This window comes from Grampus griseus (genome assembly GCF_964374135.1).
Source record: "Grampus griseus genome assembly, chromosome: 14".
Lineage (NCBI taxonomy): Eukaryota > Metazoa > Chordata > Mammalia > Artiodactyla > Delphinidae > Grampus > Grampus griseus.
The window spans coordinates 39828757-39855913 of record NC_139008.1 but is presented as its reverse complement, the minus strand read 5'-3'; the positions used below and the strand labels follow the sequence as shown (position 1 = coordinate 39855913).

The following is a 27157-nucleotide window of genomic DNA, read 5'->3' as shown; positions in this document are numbered from 1 at the left end:
ACAAACCCGTGTCCCCTGCATGGGCAGGCGGACTCTCAACCACTGCGCCACCAGGGAAGCCCAGTAGGTGTTTTTTTTTAATCAAACCCTAATTAACTAGAAATCTTAATGAATTTGAATACCCATTCTTTAGCAGTTGTTTTTTTTTTGGTTTTTGTTTATTTTTTTAGTTGGGCTGGATTTGGGGCTGCGTGTGGATACAGACAGTTGGGGTTTTAATGGATTTCCAGCACCTCTGTGACTGGGTTGGCAAGGCTGATTTTTCAAGGGTATATAGGACTCTAGTTATTTCTTCAGTTACTTTCTCAGAAATCGTCTAGGCTAGCGGTTCTGAAACTTCCTGTGCATCAGAATCAGCTGGAGGGCATGTTAAAACACAGATTCCTGGGCCTCCACCCCAGAAATTCTGATCCGGTAGGTCTGGGATCCACCAGATTTTTTACGTTTCTAATCATTTCCAGATGGTGTGGTCCAGGGACCACACTTTGAGAACCACTGGCCTCGATGAAACCATACACAGTATCAGGGCTGGAGTGTTTTCTAAAATTAGAATATTGGCCCAGAGTCTCGATTTGGAAAAATCTAGACGCTCCGGCTGGTGCTTTGGAAAATGCAGCTGACAGCATCCAAAAGCATAATAAAAACACAAGCGTCTACACATTTCTGAGTCTGGTGCAAACAAAAGAAAACCCTTCCAAACGAACGCTTCTCCCCGTATCAGCAACTGCACATTCCAGCGGCAGCAACGCACCTTTGGGAGTGTCACTCTTTTAAAGGTTGGCTGATGGGACCTAAGAGTGGTTGTTTGGCTTGACCCTGAGAGGGAGGTGGGGGACGAACAGCAAGCACCTTGCAGGACAGGATCAGGACTCAGCCCTCAACTCCTGACTAGCAGAGGGAAGATCGCATTCCCATTATCTCCAGTTAACCTCTGTTAACTAGCTGAACGGCCCACTGGTGCGATATCTCCCCGTCCGTAAGGTGAGACTCCAGTTTCTGAGCTGCGTTTGTCAGAGTCCTCGGGTTCCATGGATTTGCTGAAGGGCCTCTGAGGGAGGAGGGTTGCCAGCCGATCGGGGTTCCTGTCCCCCGTCCTGTCCTTCGAGAAGCACATCTCTGCTTTCCTTCTGTATGTTGGCTTCCCTGGGATATTTTGTTTGAAGGATGACACATGTGGCTTTAAAAAGTGTGAGGACCAATGACCTTTAGGGTCCCTTCTATTTTTTTTTAAATTAATTAATTTGGTTGCACCGGGTCTTAGTTGCGGCTCGAGGGCTCCTTAGTTGTGGCATGTGAACTCTTAGTTGCGGCATGCATGTGGGATCTAGTTCCCCGACCACGGATCGAACCCGGGCCTCCTGCATTGGGAGCTTGGAGTCTTAACCACTGCGCAACCAGGGAAGTCCCAGGGTCCCTTCTAGTTCTAAAATCTTGAGTGTTCAATCCCTTCATAAGTAATAACACAAAAGGTCCTTGAAACCTCACTTTCAGTTCTTCAGCTCCAGTGATTGTGTATCAATTGTGGGTGAATTTTTGGTGAAAATTACGATGTTTGAGAATTCCCTGCCCCATTCCATCCTCAGCAATCTTGAGGGGCCGAGGGTGGGGAGAGTAGAAAAGCATCCCGAAAGTGAAGGTGAAGCTCAGGTCTCCACCCCGCACTGCCTCCTCTCTGACCCGGATTTAGCCACGCCCACTCAGCAGTGTCCCATTCCCAGGGCTGAGAATCACTTTCACAAGGAACCACCGTGCCTCAAGGGGGTGCGGCTGATTTTCCTTCCCGTCAGTGTAGTCCTAGTAGGATTGTCCGCAAGACGACAGTCATGTGACCATGTGGGCCAATCGCAGCTCTCTCTCAGAGATGTGACTCCTGGGGGCGGAGATGAATGCCTTTGGAGCTGGGTCGTCCCAAGGGCTGTGCCGTGGACCCCAGCTGCTTAGATTGCTGGGACTTCCCTGCTTTCTGTCCTTCCCAAGGCCTGTCAATTACCCAGGATCTATCTGGTTCCTCAGCCCTTTCCCACTGCTGGAAAGACACCCAGGCTTACTTTCCTTCACCATGTCTGTCATGAAGGGGCTTCCCCAGGCTTATGTGACAGTCCTGAGTAATTCAGAAAGCCATTCACCAGGACCTCCAAGGGGCACCCCACCTTCCCTGGGGCGTTTGCACAAGAGCATCCGTAATGCTCTGCTCTCCCGGGGGCTGGGGGGGTGGGGAGAGTCGGACAGCACAGGTCTTGAAACAAGGGCAATACTGTTGTGTTTTCATTGTACTCTGTGTGACCATCTCTGTGACACAGGATTTGAGGACCCATCATTAAGCCCCCAGGATGGTAAACTCCTGAAGGCAGAGCGTATCAAAAGTCAGCGACTGGTTAACTCATTTATCAAAAGAATGAGCCCAGAAGCTAAAACACCCAAAGACGGATTTCACATTATTTTAGTTCAGAGCCCTGTACCTGGCGACATGCATCCCTTTTAATAATTTGGTTCATTCTTTTACTTCTGATTTAAAAATAATACTTCAGACCATGGGTGGGTCCCTTAAAGGGTGTGATTTTCACACACGCTGTTGCTTCTCTCGATGGGCAACGGAGCTTGGACAGCGGAGGCCCAGCTCTAGGGCTGAGAAGTGGGTGGTACCTCGGGGAAAGCATGCAGGAGAGTCCAGGGGCTGCGGGTGAGGAACCGGCTCTGGGTCTTGGGGTCCTTCCCTTCTTCCCTCCCCACCTGTTTGCCCAGCGTTGGCATCCCTGGTATCCATGAAGGGATTTCAGAGTCTTCAGGGGAAAGGATTTGGTAACTGGAAATTAGAGGCTGAAAGCGCTGTGGGATTCACCCTAGAGCAGGAGACACTGAAGAAGACAAGATGGTCCATGTGTCTAAAATCAGTCCTCTAGACCTTCCGTGTCCAGCGCAGGGGCCACTAGCCATGTGAGGCTGGGGAGGGGTCAAAATGCAGAGAGTTCAAATCGATGTGATGTGTTGTGAGTGTGAAATACACACCAGGTTTCAAAGACCTAGCCTGGAAAAAAGGAAAATATCTCATCAATAGCTTTTAAAATGTTGATGACATGATAAAATGATAAGATTTTGGGTATATTGGGTGAAATAAAATATATTGTTAAAATTAATTTAACCTGTTTCTTTTATTTAATGGGGCTACTAAGAAATTTAAAATTATGCCTGAGGGTTGGACAACCCTGTATTAGAATAACATTTAATTTAAAAAATTTTATTATTATTATTATTTTTTTGGCTGCATTGGGTCTTCGTTGCTATGTGCGGGCTTTCTCTAGTTGCGACGAGCGGGAGCTACTCTTCATTGTAGTGCACAGGCTTCTCATTGCGGGGGCTTCTCCTGTTGTGGAGCATGGGCTCTAGGTGCACAGGCTTCAGTAGTTGTGGCGCGTGGGCTCAGTAGTTGTGGCTCGCGGGCTTAGTTGCCCCGCAGCATATGGGATCTTCCCAGACCAGGGATTGAACCTGTGTCTCCTGCATTGTCAGGTGGATTTTTAACCACTGCACCACCAGGGAAGTCCCAACTTATTTAATTTTGGCTTGCATAAACCTACACAAAAGGCATGTGTGAAGGTACATCGCTAACGATTGCAAATCGACCAATCTGATCTGGCACAACTCTTAAGTTCTTTAAGATAAACTCTGAAGTTCTCTTGGGTAAATAAAATAGTTTCAGAGGTTTGAGTTGGGTGAGGGTTAGCCGATCCCTGACAATCTTGCTGAAGTTTCAGACCAAATTCACGTGAATGGATATTTATTAAATAAGCCTTTTTTCTGATGCAGTCCCTAAGGTTCATACAGCCTCTTCTCCAGGCTCCATGAAGTCCCAGATCTCTGCTGTTTTAGGTGCTAAGACAACACTTTGCATGAAAAGCTCATTCAAGGCAGGTGATACAATAGGGTCAGGATTCTGGTATCCTTGCTGTCGGTGTCAGACAATCATATCTCCCTACACCAGCGGTCTTTTACAGGAACGATTATAAGGAATCAAGTGCCTTTCCTAAGAGTGCAGGCCTAATGCCTCCCTGGAACCTAAATGCTATTAGTACCAGGATGGCGTGTGTCCCAAAATATCTTGGCCTGTCCACATACCTTGACTGTCTTAACTCTGTTCACGCAGTGGTAGGGAGTATCTTAACTATTTTAGCAAACCACATTTCTACCTTTGTCAGTGAGAGCGCATTGCTAACGTTCATCATGCTTTTTAACAAGTCATTAGGAAGTCAGTAAAAATTCACTTAGCAAGCCCTCAGGTATTGGCAGGTGGGCGTGGCAGAGGGGGCAAGGAACTTGGACCTGTAACATTTCGCTGAATTGTTGAAGTATTTAAGTCAGTTCCAGACATCACAGCACTGTCTTATGAAGAGCACAAATACTTACTCATACCTATTTGGTTGATCCAAACAAGATCAATGAGATATGGGCTTCCCTGGTGGCGCAGTGGTTAAGAATCCACCTGCCAATGCAGGGGACACGGGTCTGAGCCCTGGTCCGGGAAGATCCCACATGCTGCAGAGCAACTAAGCCCGTGCACCACAACTACTGAGCCTGCGCTCTAGAGCCCAAGAGCCACAACTACTGAAGCCCATGCGCCTAGAGCCCGTGCTCCGCAACAAGAGAAGCCCACACGCAGCAACGAAGACCCAACACAGCCAAAAATGATAAATAAATAAAACAAATAAATTTATTGAAAAAAAAGATCAATGAGATAAAAGTTGGTGAATTATCAAAAAGTTTGGTGAGAACATTCAATCTTCTGTCCTAAGTGTTATTTCCAACTTGAAAGGAACAAACACTATTCACCACAGCAATCATGCTAAAACATGAATTTTATGTTGAAGATACATGGCCTCAAGGTGTCAACAGTCCTTGGGAGAAAACTCTTAAAATTAAGGTTTCCTATCCCATAGGTTGTCTTTTCACTTTGTTGATGGTTCTGTGCACAGGTGTTTTGAGTTTGATGTAGTCTCACTTGTAATTTTTTGATTTCAGTTGCCTGTGCTTTAGGTGTCGTGTCCAAAAAACTCATTGCCAACACCCATGTCAGGGAGCTTTTTCCTGTTTTCTTCTTGGAGTTTTTGTTTCAGTATTAAATTATTTAAATCTTTCATCCATTTAGAGTTCATTTTTGTGAATGGTAAGATAGGGGTCTGGCTTCATTCTATTGTATTTGTTTATTTTTAATTTTTATTGGAGTATGGTTGACTTACAGTGTTGTGTTAGTCTAGCTTCATTCTAAAATAAAGGTTCCAGTGTTAAGGGAAAACTGTTTCTTAGTCTTAGAAACTCAACTCACTGATGATAGGATATAGAACAAATACAGATGTAACTTAAATTTTAAGGTTATCGGTGTATAAATGTACTCTTTCCCCCTGATCCTTCTAGATCAAGGCTTCTCAACTCTGGCACTACTGACACTTCGGACTGGAGAATTCTTTCTTGTGTGGGGTTGTCCTAAGTATTGTAGGATATTAACAGCATCGGTGGGTGCTACCCACTAGATGCCGGTAGTAACACCCCCACCTCCCGCCCGCCCCTGCACCCCCCACCCCCCCACCCCCACCAAGTGGTGACAATTTAAAAAGTCTCGAGATTGTGCCAAATGTCCCCTTGGGGGCAAAATCACTCTCAGCTGAGAACTACTATTCTAGACCAGGTCCAATGGGCTAACCCAGTGCTTGGCTAGAAATGCAGAATCTCAGACGCCCTCCCAGACCCACCAAACAAGTCTGCATTTTGGTAAGACCCGGCCGATGTCACACCCACGCCCGTGCTCTCCGCCCCCCGCCCCCCGCGGCCCCTCAGAGTCGATGCCTCTCATTGCAGGAGGCAGATGAAGCCCTGCTGAGTAACCTGCGCCTTCAGATCGAAGCCCAGTTTCTGCAGGATGACATCAGTGCGGCCAAGGACAGGTACAAAAAGGTAACCATGACCCTTCTGTAGCCCTTCCCCCAAAAAACCAGTTCAGGGCACTCGTGGCTGAAAAAATGGGGTGGCTGGAGTGGGCTGCCCTGTGTGCGATGTCCCAAACCAAGCGGGGCTGGGCTGGTCGCTGGACGGCACCTAGTGAGCCAGACCTGCGGGGCTGTGGGAGGGGTGGCAGTGTGGGGTGTGTGTGTGTGTGTGTGTGTGTGTGTGTGTGTGTGTGTGTGTATGTGTATGTGGGGGGGCAGTGTGTGTGTGTGGGGTGTGTGTGTGTGTGTGTGTGTGTGTGTGTGTATGTGGGGGGGGCGGTGTGTGTGTGTGTGGGGGTTATGGGTCGGGGGGAGCCAGTATCTGTGCAGGACGTCACAGTCCACAGAGTAATTGCACACAGATCCGTCTTGATTAAGCTGTAGCCTGTTGACTGGTTCAGCTCAGAACATGGAGAAAATGCAAAAATCGTAATTTTTTAGCGCTGTCTCTGAGGGAACACATGGCATGCAGGGGCCTCCTCGCATGTAGTGCTGTGCTCTGCCCCCACCCCTGCCAGCTTCTCACAGGCCTCACGTTGGGGGGGCCTTGGTGCTCTGGAAATGTCCAGTCCTGGAGCTGTGTAACCAAGGGCCAGTGGCCTAACCTCTCTGAGCTTCTTCATCTTTGAAATGCAAACGCCAGACTCTCCTTCCTGCACAGCCATGTCATCTGAGCATAGACACCTGTGGGCCTGGCCATGATCCTCAACCCTCGGGGCTGACCTCTCCAGGGAGCCTGGCCTCCCTCGAGCTGCAGTATCTGTGTCTCTGCCTCAGGACGGATGTGCACCAGGCAGCGGAGGGCAGGTCTGCCTCACAGGAAATGTTGGGGAGTTAATGCTGAGGGAGCAGCCTCAGCCAGGGACGGATGGAGTTGGTGGACACGTACCCCAGCTCCCTCTGCACCAGCTCCCAGAGAGCCCACTAGGACTGGTGCCCACAGGGGTAATTCACCTGAAAACACAGTGTCTCACCTCCCCGCTCCACTGCTCATGTTTCCTGACATCTTTGCCCAAGCAAACTATTTGCACCCAGATCCTTCCCCCAGGGTCTGTATCTTACTCAGCTGGGGCTGCTATGACGAAGTACCACAGACTGGGTGGCTTATGAGCAACAGAAATTCATTCCTCTCAGTTCTGGAGCCTGGAGCACCGAGATCAGCATGCTGGCAGGGTTGGGTTCTGGTGAGGACCCTCTTCCTGGCTTGCAGACGGCTGCCTTTTTGCCATGCACTCACCTGGCCTTTCCTAGATCCGTATCCATAGAGAGAGTGACTGCCTTTCTTATCAGGGCACTAATCCCACCCTGGGGGCCCCACCTTCATGCCCTCATCTAAATCTAATTGTTCCCCAAAGGTCCCACCTCCAAATACCATCCTGCTGGGGGTTAGGGCTTCAGCACATGAATTTTGGAGGGACACAACTTTCGATCTATAACTGTCTGCCTCTGGGGAAAGTCACACTGAGGCAACGTGAAGTAATATGGGTGAAGCACCTGGTACCACCTGGAACTTGGCAAGTGCTCAGGCAGCATCAGAGTCCCTTCCTGTCTCTGTGGGTGCCTGCTGCATTGTCTCACTGAATCCCAAAAAACAGCCTCAAGAGACAGTGTCCTAGGTTCCCTGTCAGCAGAGCCTGAGGTGCCTATAGGTGGGATGGGGGTTAGGAAGGCGCAGGGGAAGGGGCTGAGCTGGAGTCCAGGCTCAGCCTGATCCCATGGGGGCTCTGGAGCGTGAATCACACCACAGGCTTGGTCCCACCTTGAGGCAAGAGGGTTGGTCTTGTGTCCTGAGCCGGGAGTCATTGGTCTGGGTGGGACATGGTGTGGCATTGGGGGCAGTTGCATAGCTTCCTGGCAGGATGACCACTGTGTGGCCGAGGGCAGTTCTGCAGAGGGGGCAGCTGTGCTACGTCGGCAGCTCTCGTGCACGGAGCAGGCCCAGGTGATCTGCTGGTGAAAGGGACCAGGCATTGCCTTCAGGTTGTTAATCCCTCTTTTGTGGAAGAATCCGAGGTTTAGGCGGTTTGAATACCTTGCCTGAGGCCACGTGCAGCTAGTGAGTGAGGCAGTCCCCGCCGGACTGGCCACAGCCTGTCCTCTGAAGCACCGCCTGTGCTGCAGTCAGCAAGGTCCTTTGTGCCCTCCGGGATCTCTTTGTCCCCCATCCCTGCTTTTCTGATAACCCTGCATCCAGAGCGCTATGGAGACAGCCGCAAGGCAGCCACGGGACTGAAGGGAAGGTGACGTGAACTAAGCCTCGGTTTATTCATCGAGCCCAGTGTTCTCATGAGATTAAAGGAGGCATAAAGCGGCCTCCGCACCCATCACCGTCTGTCCTATTTGTGGCGGTGGGACACGTGAAGGCATTCATCCTGCAGGTCACCTGGTACTGGAGGGGAAAATGTGGGGAGCTCAAGTTCTCATGGGAACGCTTTCCTCCCCCAACAGAACCTTCTGGAGATTCAGACCTACGTCAGCATCCTGCAGCAGATCATCCAGACCACCCCGCAAGCAGCCGCCGTAACCAGTGGCACGAGGGAGGTAAGAACGGAGCCCAGGCGGCTGCAAGACCGCATGTGGGGATTTGTCCTGCAGCCCCGGGAGCCCAGAGACCCAGGGAGAGGCGCCAGGTCACCCCCACTGCGGGTTCACATTCGAAGTTCACTCTTCTGCTCTTTCACTCAGACCGTGAACGTGGGTATTTAGACATCTGAGGACATAAACTGTGCCCCTGACCATCTTCTTAGGTATTTCCTCTTGAGGATTACGGGCTGTCCTTCCTTGTCTAGTTTATAAGAAACTTCCAGACTGTTTCCCAAGCACTGTAGCACTGCTGCATCCCCACTGGCAACGGATGGAAGTTTCTGTCGCTTTGCTTCCTTGTCAAGGCTGGTTATGTCGGGTTTTTACTTTGGTTTTGCCGTTTGCTACTCTAATAGGTATGTTGTGTATCTCGCTGTGCTTTTAACTTGCATCCCCTCACGCCTTAATGATGTTGAGCATCTTTTCATGCGCTTATTTGCCGTTTGTATAGCTTCTTTGTTGGACTATCTACCCAAGACTTTTGCCCATATTTTTTTATTGGGTTGTTTGTTTTCTTATTCCCCTTATCAATTTGACCATAATTTTGAATACAGAGAACCTCAGACAATTAGTGACTCTATTTTCAAGGTCAGGCTCTGCTAGTCTGGGGCATGAAAACTCTTGGGAAAGGATAGAGGTGATTGAAGCCGATTTTTAAAAAACTGGGATTTGGATGTAAAACCTTATTCCCAATATGTTCCAAATCCATTCCTCACTTAGCTCGCTAGCAGGGCAACACGATATTGATGTATCTTTTCCCCTAATGTGGTTTATAGGATTTTGTGATGCATGATAGGATATTGTAAAAATAAACTGAAAAGGATGCAGATTAAAACAAAAATGTCATGTGTCCTTTCTTCAGAGGAATGTTACGCTGGGACAGGGTTTTGTAGATTGTTCAACTGAGAAGACTCTGGGTTTTTCTGCAAGGATGACTTAGGACAGAAGTCTACCCAGGCCCACACCCTGGAGAACCAGTGGGCTAGGGTGTTTCTTTGAACCTAATTTTTTATATCAAAGCTAAAGAAACCCCCAAATTTGCTTTCAGAGACACTTTTGAACCCTGCCAAGTAACATCTAAGAGGCAGGAGAGTTACTTTTTTTGGCCTTGACGGGGATATTCTTGTCCACCTTGCCCACCAATGACCCCAACTGAACTGGGGTTGCCACTAAGGCCTAAAAAACAGCTCCTCCTAAAGCATAATTTTCTTTGTCAGAGACTTCTTTCCAGACACTTTAGTTCTGTTTTGCAGACATTTTTCCTTTAGTTCATAGGTGTTTTACATCAGAGCATACTTTTAAAATCACATCATCTGTTCCCTTGTAACCCTGTTCTTCTGAGTTGTACGAATGTAGAGCCATCTAGACCTAGTTTAATAGTGTCGGTGATCATCAGAGACCCTCAGCGTCGTCGCCTGGGAGCTTGAGACAAATGCAGCATCTGCAGCCCGACCCCCAGCAGACCCACTGTGTCAGAATCTGCATTTTAGCAAGGTGCTCAGGGATTCGTGTGCACGTTAAAAAGCAGATGTAGAAAGAATCACATTCTTTATTAATCTCAGCTGAAAAATTCTACATACGAGCTAGGTGGTTGCTTTCAGGTTTGCCCCTTTGACTCTTGTTACTGTCCTAGAAAATGCCCGTTGAGTTTGCACAAAGGATATAATTAGCATTGCTTCCTAGGAGCCTGGGGTTAATGTGTCCATAAAGCATAAAGTCAGTGTCCTGTAGCCAGAGGTCCCTGGGGCCACCCCTGTGGTCAAATCAAGCTGGGTTTATTACTCCCCATAGGAGGGGAGGGTATACGCCGTGGATGGGGACCTGCGCTGGTCTGGGTACTGTTGAGGGGTGGGGGGCTGGTCTTATGGCTGAATATCCCCCTATTTTGTACCTTGGAGGCCAAGGTATGGGGTGAGGCTAAGGCTGTGCTTGGTAACTAAGCACCATCACTTGAGTTAGTGGTCATTTCTGTGGTTACACAGTGATCGCTTGGTCTGAGCTCAGACACAGTTGCAGAGCCAGTCTTGTTTCTGTCTTGTTCCCCTGGGATCCCAGAGTGACATCTTTAGGTGTTGAGGTGGCATCATCTGTAAATTTATAAGGAGGGAGCATCATGCTGGGGGGTGTTGGTTAGTGCCGGCTTCCAGCTGACAGCTGCCGGCTGTCTTCCTTCCTCTACAGTAAGTATCCAAGGGCCTCCTGTGCGCGAGGCACTGTGGGGGCACCTGTGGATGGACATGGGGAGGATGTAGTATAAGTAGGAGCTGGGCGGTGAGGAGAGGCGGGGCCAGACAAGCAGGCCGGGCCCTGGCGGGGAGGTGGGTGAGGGATTTGCAGCGTGTCTGCGTCCATGCTGTGGCTGCAGGTCTCAGCTGGCATGTTTGCACATCCTCCATGTAGTGGTACCCAGAACGTGAGTCCCCTCTGCTCCCAGCTGTCCCCACGTCTGTGTCTTTGGGGCAGGGAGGCGGGAGCCGAGGCACAGAGAAGCAGGGAGGACAGAGAGAGAGAGAAACAGACTGACAGACAGGGAGAGAGGCACACACAGAGAGACTGAGAGAATGCACATCTCCGCTGGGAGACTCAGAAAGAAACACACCATCCTTAGGCAGCTCTGTCCCCAGGCCCACTCCTCCTCCCTTGCTCTCACTTTCTCTGTGTCTCGTTGCTCCGGCCACTTTGCAGGCAGCTGCAGAGCAGGGGCACCTTCAGTGGGTGGCCGTGAACGTGCTGGGCTGTGACTCTGCCTGGCAGGGGGCGGGGGGGGGGTGTCTCTGTGTCAGAAGGCGCTGCTCTAGAGAGGCCAGGCTCTCAGGAAGGGGTTTAGATGTTTCTGAATAATGTGGAGAGGCTGGTGGGAAAAGGGCAGCTGCTCTGCAGAGTGTGGAGAGGTTGAGGGTGGACCTACTTCCAAAACATTCGGGGAGCACCAACAGGGCTTCCCCTGTCACCATGGCCCCTGCTGTGTGCCATGGGGACGGCTCAGCACAGTTGGTGGCTCTGGCTCAGGGCTCAGGCTTAGAAAACAAAGTGAAAAGGCAGTGAGTGGCCATGGTGGGCCTACCTGAGTCAGCTTGGCTGCTGTGACAAAATACCGTAGACCAGGTGGCTCAACCAACAGACACTTATTGCTTACAGTTCCGGAGGCTGGAAGTCCAAGGTCAGGGGGCTGGCAGATTTGGCCCCTGGGGAGAACCCCATCCCGGCTGGTAGATGCCACCCCTCTCTCTGTCCTTTCCTTCCTGCCCGCATGGAAGAGGGGGCCCTGGTGTCTCGTCCTCTTCTAATAAGGACACTAATCCCATCGTGGGGGCCCACCCTCATGACCTCATCTAAACCAACCCTCCTGCCAAAGGTTCCACCTCCAGATGCCATGCATTGGGGGTTAGGGCCTCGGTCTGCGAACTTGGGGGGACGTAAATATGCAGAACACAGCGGCCCCTCTCCTCCAAGTGTGAGCGTGCTGAGTCTGGCTTCTTTGTGCAGGCGAAGCTCTTGACGGAAAGGGAGGTGGCCACCCTGCAGAGCCAGCTGGAGGACAGCCAAGAGGTGCTCTGCCTCCTGCAGGCCCAGAGAGCCGAGCTGCAGGCCCAGGTATGCCCGCCCCTCCTGTCTGCCCCTCTCATTCAGGTGTCACGGGCCTGCACAGGTGAGCACTCGTGCATCTAGCACTGTGAATTCTACAGACTCAACACACCTGTGTCCTCAGCCCTCAGAGCCGCAAACAGCATCCTCAGTGAGGTGACCAGCAGTCCACTCCCCGGGACGCCTTCCTGCCCAGAATGGAAAAGCCCTGGGCCAATGGGGGCAGTGGGTCCCAAAAATTCGTGGTCCCTGGAGATCCCCCGCAGGCCCCCTTTGAGTAGCTGCCCCTCCCCCACCGAGGGTAAGCTATCCCCGCTTCTGCATAACCGATCTGTCTTGCCCAGTTTAACCTTGTTTTTGAAAATAAGAAATGGACATACGTTGGGGTTCTTACCCTAGGCTCGCATGAATCTGTGCTTCCTGTTTCTCTTCTCATGACCTGAAGTCTCTCCTTCGGAATTTGACTGCAGCCCTGGAGAGAGGGGCTGTGCTGGGATTTGCTCCTGCTCAGAACTTGTCAGCGGAAACTTTGCATTTCCACCCCACCCCTTTTCTTTTTTCGGTGACGCTTAGTTTGCAAACGAGCAGAAAAGCTTTTTGCAAACTTTGCAGGAAAGCGCAGTCCTGTCTCTGTGGCCTTCCTTTGCGGTTAATGAGCTTCGTGGGTCACCCCACCCCCGCCAACCCTGTGATTCCTCCAGTTTTCTTCCTCTTGTTACTGTACACCGGGCCATTCTGATGGGGACGTTGGGTTAGAATACGCTTCTTACGCTGTGTAACCACATTTCCCAAATCCAAAAGTAAGTTGACGTTCGGTTTGACAAGTACACATAAGGGACAAGGGAACAAAAATTTAAAAATCTGCCCCTCTAGAAAACCCAGACCATTAAAGGCTATATGTTACTTTGTCTCTATCCCACCAATGCCTGACAAGATCAAACCCTGCTGAAGCCACGTGAGATGTGGTGCTTTTGGTGGGTGCACAGTGCCCTCCAGATCTCAGGACTTGAGTCCAGAATCCTGATGCCTGCCCCACCCGCCACCCGACCCCTCCCTGTGCAGCAACTCAGGGGCCACGGAGAGCAAACGGGGGCCTGGGGATGGTCCCCGAAGGCAAAGACCCCAGCTCAGGAAAGCGAGTACTGCCCTTAAAACGCGTCCTGCTCTTGTTGACAAACCACGGGTTGGGGACCAGACGCACCGTTTTGGTGACTTGGTGAATGTGTGGTTTCCTCTGAGGCCCTGAGAGGATGGAGGGAGGGTCAGGGTGTGTGTGTGTGTGATTGTGTGCACGTTTTTATATGTGTGCATGTGTGCATATGTGTATATGTATATGTGTGTATATGTCTGTATGTAAGTGTATATGTAAGTGTGTGTATGCGTGTATGTGTGTGTATATATTTGTGCGTTAGTATATGTATATATGTGTGTGTGTAAGTGTATGTGTAAAATGTGTGTATGTAACTGTGTGTACGTGTGTAGTGTGTGCATGTTTTTATATGTGTGCATGTGTGCATGCAAGTATATATGTGTATATAAGTGTATGTGTGCATGTGTGCATGTAAGTATATGTGTGTATGTAAGTGTATGCGTGTATGTGTGTGTGTATGTGTGTGTACGTGTGTGTGTGTGAATGAGTGTTTAGAGAAGTGGATGCACACCCAGTCATGGTTCTAGACACCAGTGTTTTCCAAACCACCAGTTACAACTCATTACTGGGTTGTAAAATGAACTCAGCAGGATCGACTGGCTTGAGAAAAGAAGGAATTCACAGCACTAGCCTAAGACCGAAGAGGAAATGACAGGGTGCATGGCGAGTAGAGGCAGGATTTATTTTGTGAAACCTTTGTTTTAAATATATCTGTATGTGTGTTTAAGTATATAGATTTGTGCAAATACACACATGTACTTATATCTTTGTATGATGTCTATGGTTTGTGATGTAAAATGTAGCTCTTCCAGTGGCCACGGTGATGAGGTTGAAAACCTCTGCCCGAGAGACTGAGAAGGACCCCAGTCTCCTCAGGAGATGAGGGAGCCCAGCCTGATGTGGTGGGCACATCAACCGGTGAAGTCCGGTTCCAGGGCGAAAAGAATGCTTGTCTCTCTGTGAACTCATATGCATTTATTGACTATAAAAGTAAGACGGGGCTTCCCTGGTGGCGCAGTGGTTGAGAGTCCGCCTGCCAATGCAGGGGACACGGGTTCGTGCCCCAGTCTGGGAAGATCCCGCATGCCGCGGAGCGGCTGGGTCCGTGAGCCAGGGCTGCTGAGCCTGCGCGTCCGGAGCCTGTGCTCCGCAACGGGAGAGGCCACAACAGTGAGAGGCCCGCATACCAAAAAAAAAAAAAAAAAAAGTAAGACGTTTCATAAAGGGTTAGCCTAGTTTCTGAGAATATGAGATAAAGCTCTCTGCTTGGCCGCCTGTCCCCACCCGTAGCTGCTGCAGAAAGACTGGCTTGTCTAACTCTGAGGTCGTTGTCTCTCTAACTGCGGGGGGCTTCACTGTCTCTTCTGTGCCATCCCCCCACCAATCGCCTGCCCAGCAGTCTGGTGAAGCCCCTGGAGCCTTTCTGAGAAAAATGTTAAAGGCATATGGCTTCCGTCAGAGGTTTAGGACTATGGGAAGCTGAAGCTAAAGAGGCTTCTGTATTGTACTTTGCTTCTGCCCTTGTGTTTTGAAGGTTCTCATTTATACCTGGGGTATCAGAAGAAACATTTCAACAAAGTGTCTTGTTGGAAATTAATAGCCCCAGCCATCAGCTGATGACTTTATTTCTTATCTCATTCATAATTAAAAGTTACTAATTTGAAATTTTATGTTTATTTTACATTCTAAGTCTTTGGTAAAGTCACATATTAAGGATGACTGAAATACTTCCAGAGGAGCTCTGTTGGCGTAGTTGGAGAGAAATGCATTTGAACTAATGTGGCATAAAACTGTAATAAAACAGAGATTTCATGTATTTGCCAAAATTCTGAGTTTGTAAAATTACCTTCATTTCTTTGGCATCACGCACTTACATTAATAATAGTAAAATAAGATATTGACATTTTCCATAAAAAAAAGAAAAATGTCAAAGGCATAAAGTACATAGAATTAAAAGGAAACAAATTATATTGAAACAAAATATTATCTGCCGAATTAGTTATCAAAATATTGCCAAAGCATTTCCTCTATAATAATATATGTGCTTATAATAAGTAAAACCTAGCAGGGGGTCTGATGAAACATGAGTCATATTAGTTTTCTCTTGCGGCCATAATAAATTTTCACAAAGGTCAGGGCCTAAAACAGCACTTCCTTGTGATCTTACGGTTCTGCAGGTTAGAAGTCGGGGCAGGCTTGGCTGGTTTCTCTGCTCTGGGGCTCACAGCCCTGAAATGAAGGTGTCCGCCGGCCTGGGTCCCCCGTATCTGGAGGTTCTTGTTGGGTGGTGGGCCGAATCTGCTTCCTGTCCCATTCCTGTCATTGGCAGAATTCCCTTCTGTGTGCCGCTGGGACCAAGGACCCTATTTCTCTGCTGGCTGTCGGCCAGGATTTACTCCAGACGCCATCCACCTTCCTTGGCTTGTGGCCCCTCCATCTTCATCTTGGCTTGTGGTGCTTCGAATCTTTCTCATGCATCTAATCTCCCTGAGTTCTGCTCTTAAGGGCCCGTGGAATTAGGAATAATCTAGAATAATCTCCCTGTTTTTTAAGGTCAGCTGAGTAAGACGTTCCTTTGCCGAGTAACATAATGTATTCATGGGCATACAGCTAAGGGGCAAAGGTCATGGGGCCGAAAGTCTGCCTAATTAGCTTGAATCAAAACACGCACGTGGCAGGACCCACCTGAGAGCTTCTGACTCAGTGGGTCTGGGGTGTGGCCCAAGAAATTTTATTTCTAAATTCCAGATGCTGGTCGAGGAACCACACTTTGAGAACATTGATATAGGGGTGGTCCAACGTTGGGCCAGAATATTCTACACCTCGGGCACCTGGGTTCCTGGCTCGGGCCCTCCATAGCCTTATTCATGAGATGTTCACGGCTGGCTTTTTGCCGATTTTAAAAGGCTGTTGTGACTTCCCAGTGGAGTAGCTGAGCTGAGCGTTCCAGGGGAGACTCGTCAGCCTAGCCCCTCAGCAGGGCCAGGGCCATGACTGGGGACATGATGGGGGTCAGGGGAGGGGGAGCTCCTTGCAGCCTGAGGGCTCCAGCCGGCAGGGCTGTGGCAGCTGGTTCTGCCTATGGTTAGGGCATCTGATGCTTCTGGAACCCTCCATCGCAGGGTCCTCAGGGGGAGGTCCCTGAACCAGCAGCATCAGTGTCAGCATCACCTGGGGCTTGTCAGAAATGCTCGTTCACGGGCCCGTCCCAGATCTACGGAACCAGGAACTCCGGAGGGCCCAGCATCTCGTTTGACAAGCCCTCCAGGTGGCTCTGCAGGCTCAAGTTTGAGAACGTTGGTCCACAGGTTGCCCAGGACCGCACCCACGATTGGAGCTGAATGTGGACCACACACGAGACCCCTGGGGATGGCACTTCTTCCAGGCGGATGAGAAGGGACAGGCGTTCTGGTTCTCTAAATTGCATCTGCTGAGTTTCTGTGACAGGAAAGTGAAAAAATTCAGATTATTGGGAAAGTATACTCCCAGGTGTCATTTCTCAGTAAAGTCCCTTAGCGCCACCTGGTGGTACGTTTTGGTAAGACAGCGTGTAATCGGCGAAGGACACTTGATTTCTTTTTCCGTTTTGAAATGACCTTGGATCCAAAGGAGTCTGGGTGCCTAAAGGGACTGAGGCAGGAGGTCACCTCTCCAGATGCGCTCACTGTGAGGCACTGGCCCGGGTCCCTGAGGACCATGCTGTGCAGAGGCAAGCCCTGCAGCTGTGCTGAAACACATCTTTCAGCCGTTTCTGGCCAGCCCCACGCGAGGTCCAGGGAGCACTGAGCAGAGCCTGGCCTGGCTCCTGCTCCGGCCGCCCAAGCCTGGTGGGGAGACGGCTATCAGCCGGATCTAAGCGGTCCAAGCGGAAACACACGGTCACCTAGCTCAAGATGAAGTTCCGGCTGCCTAGAGGCCCACACCTTTCACCTGCCTCTTTCCACCCACCAGGGCTGTCTGTGGGCTGCTCTCTCTCCCTCTCCTCTCTGGACCCCTCCTGTGGATCCTGGCACCGGCGCCTCCGCTCCCCACTTCTCTCTCTGCGAGTGGCTTTGCTTCTGCAGCACCTGGACCAGCCCCACCTCCTCCTGGAAGACTTCCGTGATGTCCCCAGCACCCTGGGCCTCTCCGTGGGCTCTGTGACACCTTGGGCTTTGTTCCTGTGACCGAGCCGCCTCCCTCTCTGGGCTGTGGCTCCTGGAACGAGGGTTTCTTTCTCCCACAGTCAGGCTGGGGCTGGACAGCCTCTGAAGCCCGTGCCGAGATCACTCCCATCAGAGTCGTTGCATTAGCCCCCTTTGAGCTGCTGCAAGTGGGGCTTTTATTGGTTTTCCTGAACACCCCGCCCTCTGATGAATGGTTTAAATTATTGAGCTATAACACCAGGTGCTGCGGGCACAGCCCTTTCCTGCTCATGTGGGAGAAAGCTAAGCTTTGATGAAAGGCAGCTGTGATCAGCTTTCATGCCTTCCTGCTGCCCAGTTGACACTGGGATCGCTGGACCCCAGCCATGCCAGCCTGTGCCCCGCAGGCTTCGTTCTCAGGACTGCTCCGTGGAAATGGAGAGTCTTACGTGGGGATTCATCCACTCCGGATGGCTTCTTGTCTCTGAGATTTGAGCCTCAAAGGGGTCCTTTAAATTCCTTACTTCATGGAAGCATTTCCTAGAGTGTGTGAACACCGGTGTGGGTAAGAGCATGTGGTCACACCAAGAATCAGAGGCTGTGCCTCAGTATTTGACATCCCAGGAGACTGTTTGAATGGAGATAATTTTTAATGAGGAACAGAAACCTGGTCAAACTCGCTTGGTTTATTTTGAAATAATTTTAGACTTCTAAGAAGCTGCAAAAATAGCTCAGAGGTTTCCCGCACTCTCCACCCAGTTCCCTCAAAGTCAACCTCTTAATAGCACAGCACCAAGGTTGGAACCAGGACATTGTCGAGCACGCCATCCTGGTAACAGATTTGCCTGAAATCTCACCTGTTACCCTGCTCACGTGTTTTCTGGTCCTGCATCCTGCTTGCATTCAGCTGTCCTGTCTCCTCAGCCTCCTCCAATCTGGGACAGTTCCTGCCCATCTCTGTTTCTCATGACCTTGATGGCCAGTCCTCCTGTGGGACGTCCCCCCATCTGGACTTCCCTGATGCTTTCTCGGAGCTGAGCTGAGGCTCTGCGTTTGCGGCAGGAACACGACAGAAGTGATGGGTCCTCGGTGCCTCTCACCAGGAGCACCATGTGGCTGTCTTTGTACTGGGGGTGAGACTTGGGTCACCTGGGGTGGTGTCTCCAGCTTTCTCGACTGTGAAGATATTTTCCCCCAAAGGAGCAAGATATAAAGGGGCTGATGATCTTTGGGAACAGGGCGGGCGGCGGGAGCTTCTCACTCTCCCCGATTCCCTCTTTTCTCTCTTTTGCCGGCGCTCTCATCTCTGTTGCCTTTGCCTTTTGGCTTCATGTCTCTGTCTTTCTGAAGAATTGCCTTTCTCAGTTTCTCCACGCACTTTATGAAAGATTGTTTCTCCAGGGTGGTGGCTTCAGACCCTGGGCTTACGTGTCCCAGTGAGTCTAGAACCTACCACCAAGTCACTGCTATTCCTGAGATCCCTTCCCAGATGCCCGGAGAAGAAGCACGTGACAGGCCAGCCTGAGTCCTAGTTCTGCGGCTCTGGTCAGGGGAGTGTGGTCACACTGCTGCCCGGACACTTCCTATGTGTGAGATGGGACAGTCTTCAGACATGGGAACGACACAGGCCAGTGGACGGCTTCCCAGAGTGTCTAGTGCATGTACCTCTCCCTCTGTTCCTTCCTTCCTTCCTCCCTTCCTCCCTCCTTCCCTTCCTCCCCCCCTTCCTGATGCAACAGATCCATTCCTGACAACCTTTGTCGGCTGAGTCTGCCGGTGTCCTCACTAGGGACGTCACTGTTCCACGGCCACATCTGTACATAAAGTGAGGAATCAGGCTGTCGCAGGAATAATCACCCTCTACATGTCCAATGTGCTCGTTTAGCTGCATGTGTGAGGCGTCTTGTGGTGGACATACGTGAGGTTGGATTCAGATACCTGTCTAGTCCCCCGTGACTCAAAAAGTGTGACCTGGAGACCAGAGCCATGGGCATCGAGTGGGAGCCGCTTAGAAATGCAGCCCTCCCGGGCTTCCCTGGTGGTGCAGTGGTTAAGAATCCGCCTGTCAATGCAGGGGACACGGGTTCGAGCCCTGGTCCGGGAAGATCCCACATGCCACAGAGCAACTAAGCCTGTGTGCTTACAACCACTGAGCCTGCGCTCTAGAGTCCGCAAGCCACAACTACTGAGCCCGTGAGCCACAACTACTGAAGCCCAGGTGCCTAGAACCTGTGCTCTGCAACAAGAGAAGCCACCGCAATGAGAAGCCTGCGCACCGCAAGGAAGAGTAGCCCCCGCTCGCCGCAATTAGAGAAAGCCCACGCGCAGCAACAAAGACCCAACGCAGCCCAAAAAAAGAAAAAGAAAAAGAAGTAACTATCCTTTAAGAAAAAAAGAAAAGAAAAGAAATGCAGCCCCTCCAGCCCCACCGGACCTGCTGAGTCAGAATCTGAGCTTAACAGTATCCTTGGGGGGTTCAGATGCATGAAGAAGTTTGAGAACTCTTCCAGGAGAAGTGGGTTTGGTTTGCTTGTTCTATTTTGTTTTTGAGAACCGGCCATGCCTGTTAGATCTCTTCTCTTTGGGAAAATGAGGTTGTACTAAGCTTGTAAGTCAGAACGCTGTGGCCCTTTAGGGGTCGTCACAGCTCTTACAGTGAATATGAGGCCACCTCTTTTTATTTTCCTACCTTAATTTTGATTTGTCCTGCATTAGGAGGTAATTAATGTTTCCCTGAAGTTATTTTATTTATACACATGTGCGAGTGTGCACACACACACACAAACCCTTTAGCTACCACAACATATACGTAACTCTACTGATCGGAAATGAGGAGAAAATTAAGGTGCCGTAGTGACTGAATAAGATCAAGGAAACTTCCTCCCTTAATTATTTCAGTAAAAATAGCATCTTATCTATTTAGTACATGTTCTTCTTTTTACTAATTTTTCAGCTGTCAGATTTATGCTAACTCAGTACATTATGAAGAATGTACTTTGTTCGAGTTGCACATTTTATTCCATGGACGGCAGTTTTCGTTTCAGTTTCTGGGGTTGTCATCTTCCCACTGCCTTTGCGGGGTGGAGACTCTGCTAGGGCAGATTTCCAAGGGTGCTGATGCAAGCGTAAGGAGAAGGGGTTCACATCCCTCTGTGGCTTAAGGATTCCCTGCTGACAGAGAAACAGAGAAACAAACCCACAGAACAAATAAAACTGGATATGCCGCGTCCAGGGTATCCCTGCCGGGTCTGTGTCTTAAGCGAGAGGGTGGGCTGGGTTTCCTTACAGCTGTGTCTTTGCCCACAGACGGCGGCCCTAGAACAGGCCATCAGAGATGCCCACGAGTGCTACGATGAAGAGATTCAGCTCTACAATGAGCAGATTGACACCCTGCGGAAGGAGACTGAGGAGGCTGAGAGGAGCCTGGAGAGGTCATCCTACGACTGCCGGCAGCTGGTGGTCGCCCAGCAGACCCTGAGGAATGAGCTGGACCGGTATCACCGGATCATCGAGAACGAAGGCAACAGGTGGGGTCAGGGGTGGGCAGAGATCGTGGGCACAGCGCCAACCTCTCTGGCTGGCCACTTACTTGTTCCACAGATCTTTGCTGAGTGTCTCCTGTGTTACTGTTCTAGGCAGTGGGGATGTGGCCAGGAAGGGAACCCCCAAATCTGTGACCTCACAGAGCTTGAATATTAGTCGGGGAGACAGGATGAGTGGGTTTGTAGCAGAGGGCGTGTGGCCTGTGACCTGTGCTCTGCAGTGAATCGCAGCAGGGAGAGGGGAGAGGAGGCGAGGGTGACGGGGGAAGTGTTTGAATGTCAAGCAGGGGGTCAGAAAGCCCCCACGGAGAAGGCTCCCTTCAGCTCACAGGCCTCTGGGGACATGAGTGTCTTAACAGAGAGGATGATCAGGCGTGGTCATTGAGGTGCTGCCGGGGAGGGGCCTGCACGGGACCTGGAGCTCAACCAGCGCTCAGTGTAGGTGTTATTACTGCTGCTGCCGTCGTGACTCTGACCACCTGGTTGGGTCAGTAATGTGGCTGTCGACAGGCCGTCTGGTCTCCTCCACGTAATGGAACTTTGACTTGAACTCCACTGGGAAGTAGATCTCTGTCTCCATCTCATCATCATTCACAGCTGCACCTGCATCGTTTACTGTCCATTTTCTAGATGTATTAATACATCTATATAGGGACTTCCCTGGTGGCACAGCGGTTAAGGATCCGCCTGCCAAAGCAGGGCACATGGGTTCGATCCCTGGTCTGGGAAGATCCCACACGCTGCAGAGCAACTAAGCCCATGAGCCACAACTACTGAGCCCGCGTGCCACAACTACTGAAGCCCGCGTGCCTAAAGCCTGTGCTCCACAGCAAGAGAAGCCACCACAATGAGAAGCCCGCACACTGCAAAGAAGAGTAGCCCCCGCTCGCCGCAACTAGAGAAAGGCCACACGCAGCAGCAAAGACCCAACGCAGCCAAAAATAAATAAATAAATTTATTTAAAAAATACATCTACATCAACTATGTCTACACCTATACCTACACGTAAGTCTACATCTATGTCCTCATCATCTGTACGTGTGTACATCTACACTGCATCTACGTTATCCACCTCATCTGTAGCTACACCTACAACATCTTCATCTATACCTACACCTACACCTACCTCTACATCACCTACATTTATATGTACATCACCTACACCTACACCGACATTATCTGTACCCATATCTACATCATTTACATCTGTGTCACCTCCACATACACTTATATCTACATTATCTATAGCTACACCTACATCTTTATCACCTAAATCTACACCTACACCTATACTTCAACTATACCTAAGTCATCTCTATCTACATCATCACGTACATGCACATCTACAACGATGTCTCCGTTATTTATAGCCACACCTACACCTACATCTATGGCTACATCAATGTCTGTATCTGTAGATATTCAGAGAACAGATTGAGGCCAGCCCCCTCCTATAGGGACTCTGAATCTCTATTAAGTTGAGGTTCTTCAATTCAGTCTTGCTGATTTTGGGGGGTTTAGATTGGGTTAACAGAGAAGCACCCAGACACAGGAGCACTTCCTTCCCTCTCGCTGGGGCTCTGTCTTGCTGTGAGTGCTCTAACGTGTAGGAGGAAAAGCGAGACTTCCTTTTGTTTTCTCTAGTTCTGGTCAACGTATTGTGCTGAGCTCTATATTTATGTCACAGTGAATGCTTCATGCACACATATACAAAAATAAGTCTTGAACGGGTATTTAAGCGTCCTTGTGAACATTTTTGTTTTGGGGGCAGGGCTTCATCAAAAGGTAACTGGATACCCCTTTTGTTGGTTTATATATAACTCTTAATTTTGATATAATTTCAAATTGATAGAAATGTTGCAGGCACAGAACAAGGAAATTCTGAATCCTCTTAGATTCACCAGCTATTTATGTTTTGTCTCAATTGCTTTATCTTTCCACTGTCTCTGATTATATATAACTATTTTTTAAAAAAGACCAGTTGGGGCTTCCCTGGTGGCGCAGTGGTTGAGAGTCCGCCTGCCGATGCAGGGGACATGGGTTTGCGCCCCGGTCCGGGAAGATCCCACATGCTGCGGAGCGGCTGGGCCCGTGAGCCATGGCCGCTGAGCCAGCGTGTCCGGAGCCTGTGCTCCGCAACGGGAGAGGCCACAACAGTGAGAGACCCGCGTACCGCCAAAAAAAAAAAAAAAAGACCAGTTGGGCATATTATACCCTGGTGCCCTAAATACTTCAGCCTGGGCTGGCCATTCTCTTATTGAAAAAAACCTCCAAAACAAAAGAATTACAATTTTTTTTATAAGTGTGTTTCACAGCTTTGACTTGAGCTCAAAGAGATGAGTATTCCTTTCCGTTGTCCTCCAGTGTGTACATGTGTTTGTGGTTCATGAGCAGTTGGATCTGGAGAAAGCCTTTTTCATTTTTGCTGGACATTAGAGCATCCCTCTTGCCCGCCCCCCATCTGTTTGGCTCAGTGAATTAAAGCTGGAGATCACCCTCTTTCTGGTTCTTTTTGCCAGGCTGAGCTCTGCCTTCATTGAAACCCCGATCACTCTGTACACCGTGAGCCACGGAGCCTCCCTCAGCCCTCGACACGGTGTGAAAGGTGAGTCCCCAACCCTGGCTTCTGCGACTTTCTGTCCTGGGAAAAAGGAAAAATCAAGCGGCTTTCTCCCTGAACTTAGCATTCATACTCCCCGTCCGTCTGGAAATTCAGTGCTTTTATGTGAGGTCCCTTCTCTCCCTCACTGATGTCCTCCAACAGGTGCTGAGTGACTGAGTCAAAAAGTTTACAAGGAGAAAATCAGATGGGGGTTAGACGCCCTCAGGGACGCCATCCGTGAACATGAGGCATTTAACTGGCGAGAAAAAATGCAGCTCAACATTTACTTGGGCAAGAAGTGAATACTGAATTGTATCTATTCACCGCCCCGCCCCCCCCCCCCCCAGTGGAATGAACTCTTTCATGCAGAGGTGCTTGATCTAGTGTAAGGAGCAGAGTAGATGCTCAATTTTTGTTCGTTCTCTCTCCCATTCAAAACTGAGCAGAAATAGCTTGGTGGGCAAGCGCAGCTTCTGCCTTCAACATTTGGTCCTTTGAGGATGGTTTCACGCGCCTGTGAGATGTCAGCTCACAGCTCAGTCTCCCCAGTCCTGAAGGAACAGAACAGTGCCTGGGAGAAGAGAAGCCTGTGTTCATAGTGCCTTCAAATCCAGGGGTCTCAGAAAGCTCAGAGGGCTTTGCAGAGATGGGGTGCCAGAGTCAGAACGTTGCTGCCAGGGTCAGGGGTCCCCAGACACCCAGGGCCAGCTCCAGGGGTGGGTGGCTGTGTGCAGGGCGCTGGGCTTGATGCTGTGCGGTCGCTGTCTGGACATTCTTCACAGTTTTGATTAGCGGGCCCTGAAATTCAGCAGCTGGTCCTGCAAGTAAGCCCTTCTCCACGCCTGCTCCCAGCCACCTGCTTTGTGGTGTCCCCACTGTGTCCCCCCATCATGGCTTCACGGCCTGCTCACTCTGCCCTGTCACTGAGGGTCAGCCCCACGGGAGGCCCTTGCTCTGTGCAACTGAGTCCTCTGGTTAGTGAAGGGAGGGAGGGGCTAGAGAAGACTTCGGGATGAAAAAGTTTAAAAATCACCGTGAGCAAAGCTGGAAAGCCTCCCGGGTGAGGCAGGGTGAGATTTTGTGTTACACTTTCAGTTTTTCCTCTTAGCTGATCTGAGGAAATGAATATGGCCTCGGGCACAGGGGATTCCTGTTCTGAGTTTGAGAGCATCACTTCCTCTTATTGCCCAGGAGGAAGGGGACGCTGAGCAAGGGGTGTCTGTGTTCATCTGGCCTGGGTTGCGAGCGGGACAAGGGAGCTACTCCCCATGGCCAAGGCCATTCTGAACCCGTCAGAGGCCCAGGCAGCTCTGCCTTGCTCCTTTGGGGAAGCCTGAGGCGAGAGTGCCCTGTGGACTGGGTTTCCACTGTCTGCTCTGTGGATCCCAGTGTCCCTTGTGAACTCGGGGGGCAGGGGGCTTGGTGGGCACTGGAGCCCTGCTCCCACACAGTGTTACTGCAGGAGGATCACGGATCTCAGTCGGTTGTACCCAGTGTGATGGGAACTGTGGGCACCTCCCTCCCCTCCGCAAGCCCAGAGGGGCCGAGGGACTTGTCCAAAGTCACACAGTGGCCGGCAGAGCTGGGTCCTCAGTGTGGGCTGTGGACGCTTCAGACCCGGGGATCTTTCCCTGTTGCTTTTGATCATACGTAGTAAACCCCACCCCAGCGCTAGACGGGGGGCTCCAGGATAATTAGTGTATTTTTCAACACATACATTTTCTTCCTCTTTCATTGGTGACGATACTTGCCTCATTGTCCTTTTTTTTTTTTTTTTAAAGATCTCGCCAGGGCTGTGCAGGATATAACAATAGCAAAACCAAGACAAAAAGGCCTCCCCAAGAACGTTCCAAGGAAAAAGGAGATCATAGCGAAAGACAAAGCAGATGCAAGTCGGGAAGAGGCACCACTGAGAGGTCCTGAAGACACAAAGCCAGGGCAGGTGGTACCTAAAGAAGAGGGTGAATCTAAGCTCGAATCAGGGGAGGGAGAAGCAAGTCCCCCGACCGTGGACGGGGCTCCGGAGGATGTCCCAGACGGAGGGAAGATAAGCAAAGCCTTTGAAAAACTAGGCAAGATGGTCAAGGAGAGGGTGAAAAGCCCCAAAGAACCCGAGCCCCCCGCTGACCTGTACGCCAAGGGGCGGTATGTGCTGGTCTCCGGAGATGCCAATTTCGTGGACCCAGGCTTCTGTTCCTTCTCCGTCCCGGCCAAAGGGGGCGTGGTGGTTTCCAAGGGGGACGACTCTGTGCTGCCTGACAGCCACGTGGAGCCCTCTCCCCAGCAGCCGGAGCCCCCTCTGGAGGATGGAGAGGGGCCTCCCCAGGGGAAAGAAGATGGTCTGGAGGACGGAGAGGGGCCTCCCCAGGGGAAAGATGGTCTGGAGGATGGAGAGGGGCCTCCCCAGGGGAAAGAAGATGGTCTGGAGGACGGACAGGGGCCTCCCCAGGGGAAAGATGGTCTGGAGGACGGACAGGGGCCTCCCCAGGGGAAAGAAGATGGACACCCCCCTACCCCGCACACTGCAGACAAGGGGGATGAGACGAATGACGAAGAACTGAAGGGCCCCCAGGGGAAACAGGATGGCCAGAAGGAGGAGGAGGGGGCCAGGGAGCCCTGTGTCACAGTCTCTCCTGGTCCAGAGGGGCCGTCTACACCCCAGTCTCTAGGGCCTCAGGGTGGGTCCGACGGGCCTGGAGCTTGGACCAGCAGCCTCCCGGCGAGAAGCCCTCCCAGGATGCTGGCCTATGAGAAGGTGGAGGTGATGGAGTCTATTGAGAAGTTTTCCACCGACAGCATCCAGACATACGAAGAGACTGCCGTAATCGTGGAGACCGTGATCGAAAACACGAAGGCAAACAAGAAGCAGCTGGAGGAGAAGCGCTCTTCCGATGCCTAGGCTCGAGGGGAGAAAGTGCCTTTGGGCCACTGTTGGGAAGTGCTTGGGTATTTTAGGACAAACCATACAAGACTGAGGGTTCTTGTTTGGATTAGACCATAGTTGGCCTGTCTGGCTTGCCAGTGAAGCCTTAATTAAAATGTTTTCTTTGCTTGCACATCGTTTGTCTAATTAACAGGGGCTTTGGGCTTTTAGGTGGGTTAGACTTGCTCAGGGGTGCTCTGTTAACAGCCACCAAGCCATGCTCGTTTAGGAAAGAGACAAGCCCTTCATATGGGTCACTGAGAGACTCGTCAGAGGCGCAGAGTCTGGATTCCACAGAGAAACGTGTTAGATGATGGATTGGCTGGTTTTCTCTGCATTTCAAGCACAAACATTTGATCACATGAGGAGTGTTTTGTTAGAAGTAAAACAGTTAAAGGTGTCTGTCCTGGTTTGGGTTCCCCCAGAAGCTGATCTCGCAGCAAGGATTTGATGTAGTTTCTGGGGGGAGGGGTGGTCTCAGGAAGTACCAGGAGGGCAGGGAGATGGCGGCAGGGACAGCAAGGCGATGGGCTACCAGATGGGTCAGTCCTGTGGGCGGCTGGCGCTTGGCCCCCACCCCTGGGGGCTCTGGGAGATGGGGTAGAACATGCGCCTCCGAGTTACCCTGCCCAAGGGTGAGGGAGCTGGTGTATTGACCCACCAACGCCGGTCA

General features: G+C 50.7%; 1 protein-coding gene across 1 annotated transcript in view; it reads left to right on the top strand.

Moving 5' to 3' along the window:
- BFSP1 (beaded filament structural protein 1) overlaps positions 1 to 26460 on the top strand; it is a gene marked incomplete at both ends in the record, with an annotated part of 37613 nt that extends 11153 nt beyond the window's left edge. The window contains 6 exons of the mRNA XM_082671210.1: positions 5848 to 5943; positions 8424 to 8516; positions 12045 to 12152; positions 20724 to 20944; positions 23479 to 23564; positions 25343 to 26460. Of these exons, the coding sequence (XP_082527336.1) occupies positions 5848 to 5943; positions 8424 to 8516; positions 12045 to 12152; positions 20724 to 20944; positions 23479 to 23564; positions 25343 to 26460 (1722 nt within the window). The remainder of the gene's footprint in view (positions 1 to 5847; positions 5944 to 8423; positions 8517 to 12044; positions 12153 to 20723; positions 20945 to 23478; positions 23565 to 25342) is intronic.
- Positions 26461 to 27157: the final 697 nt, after the last annotated feature.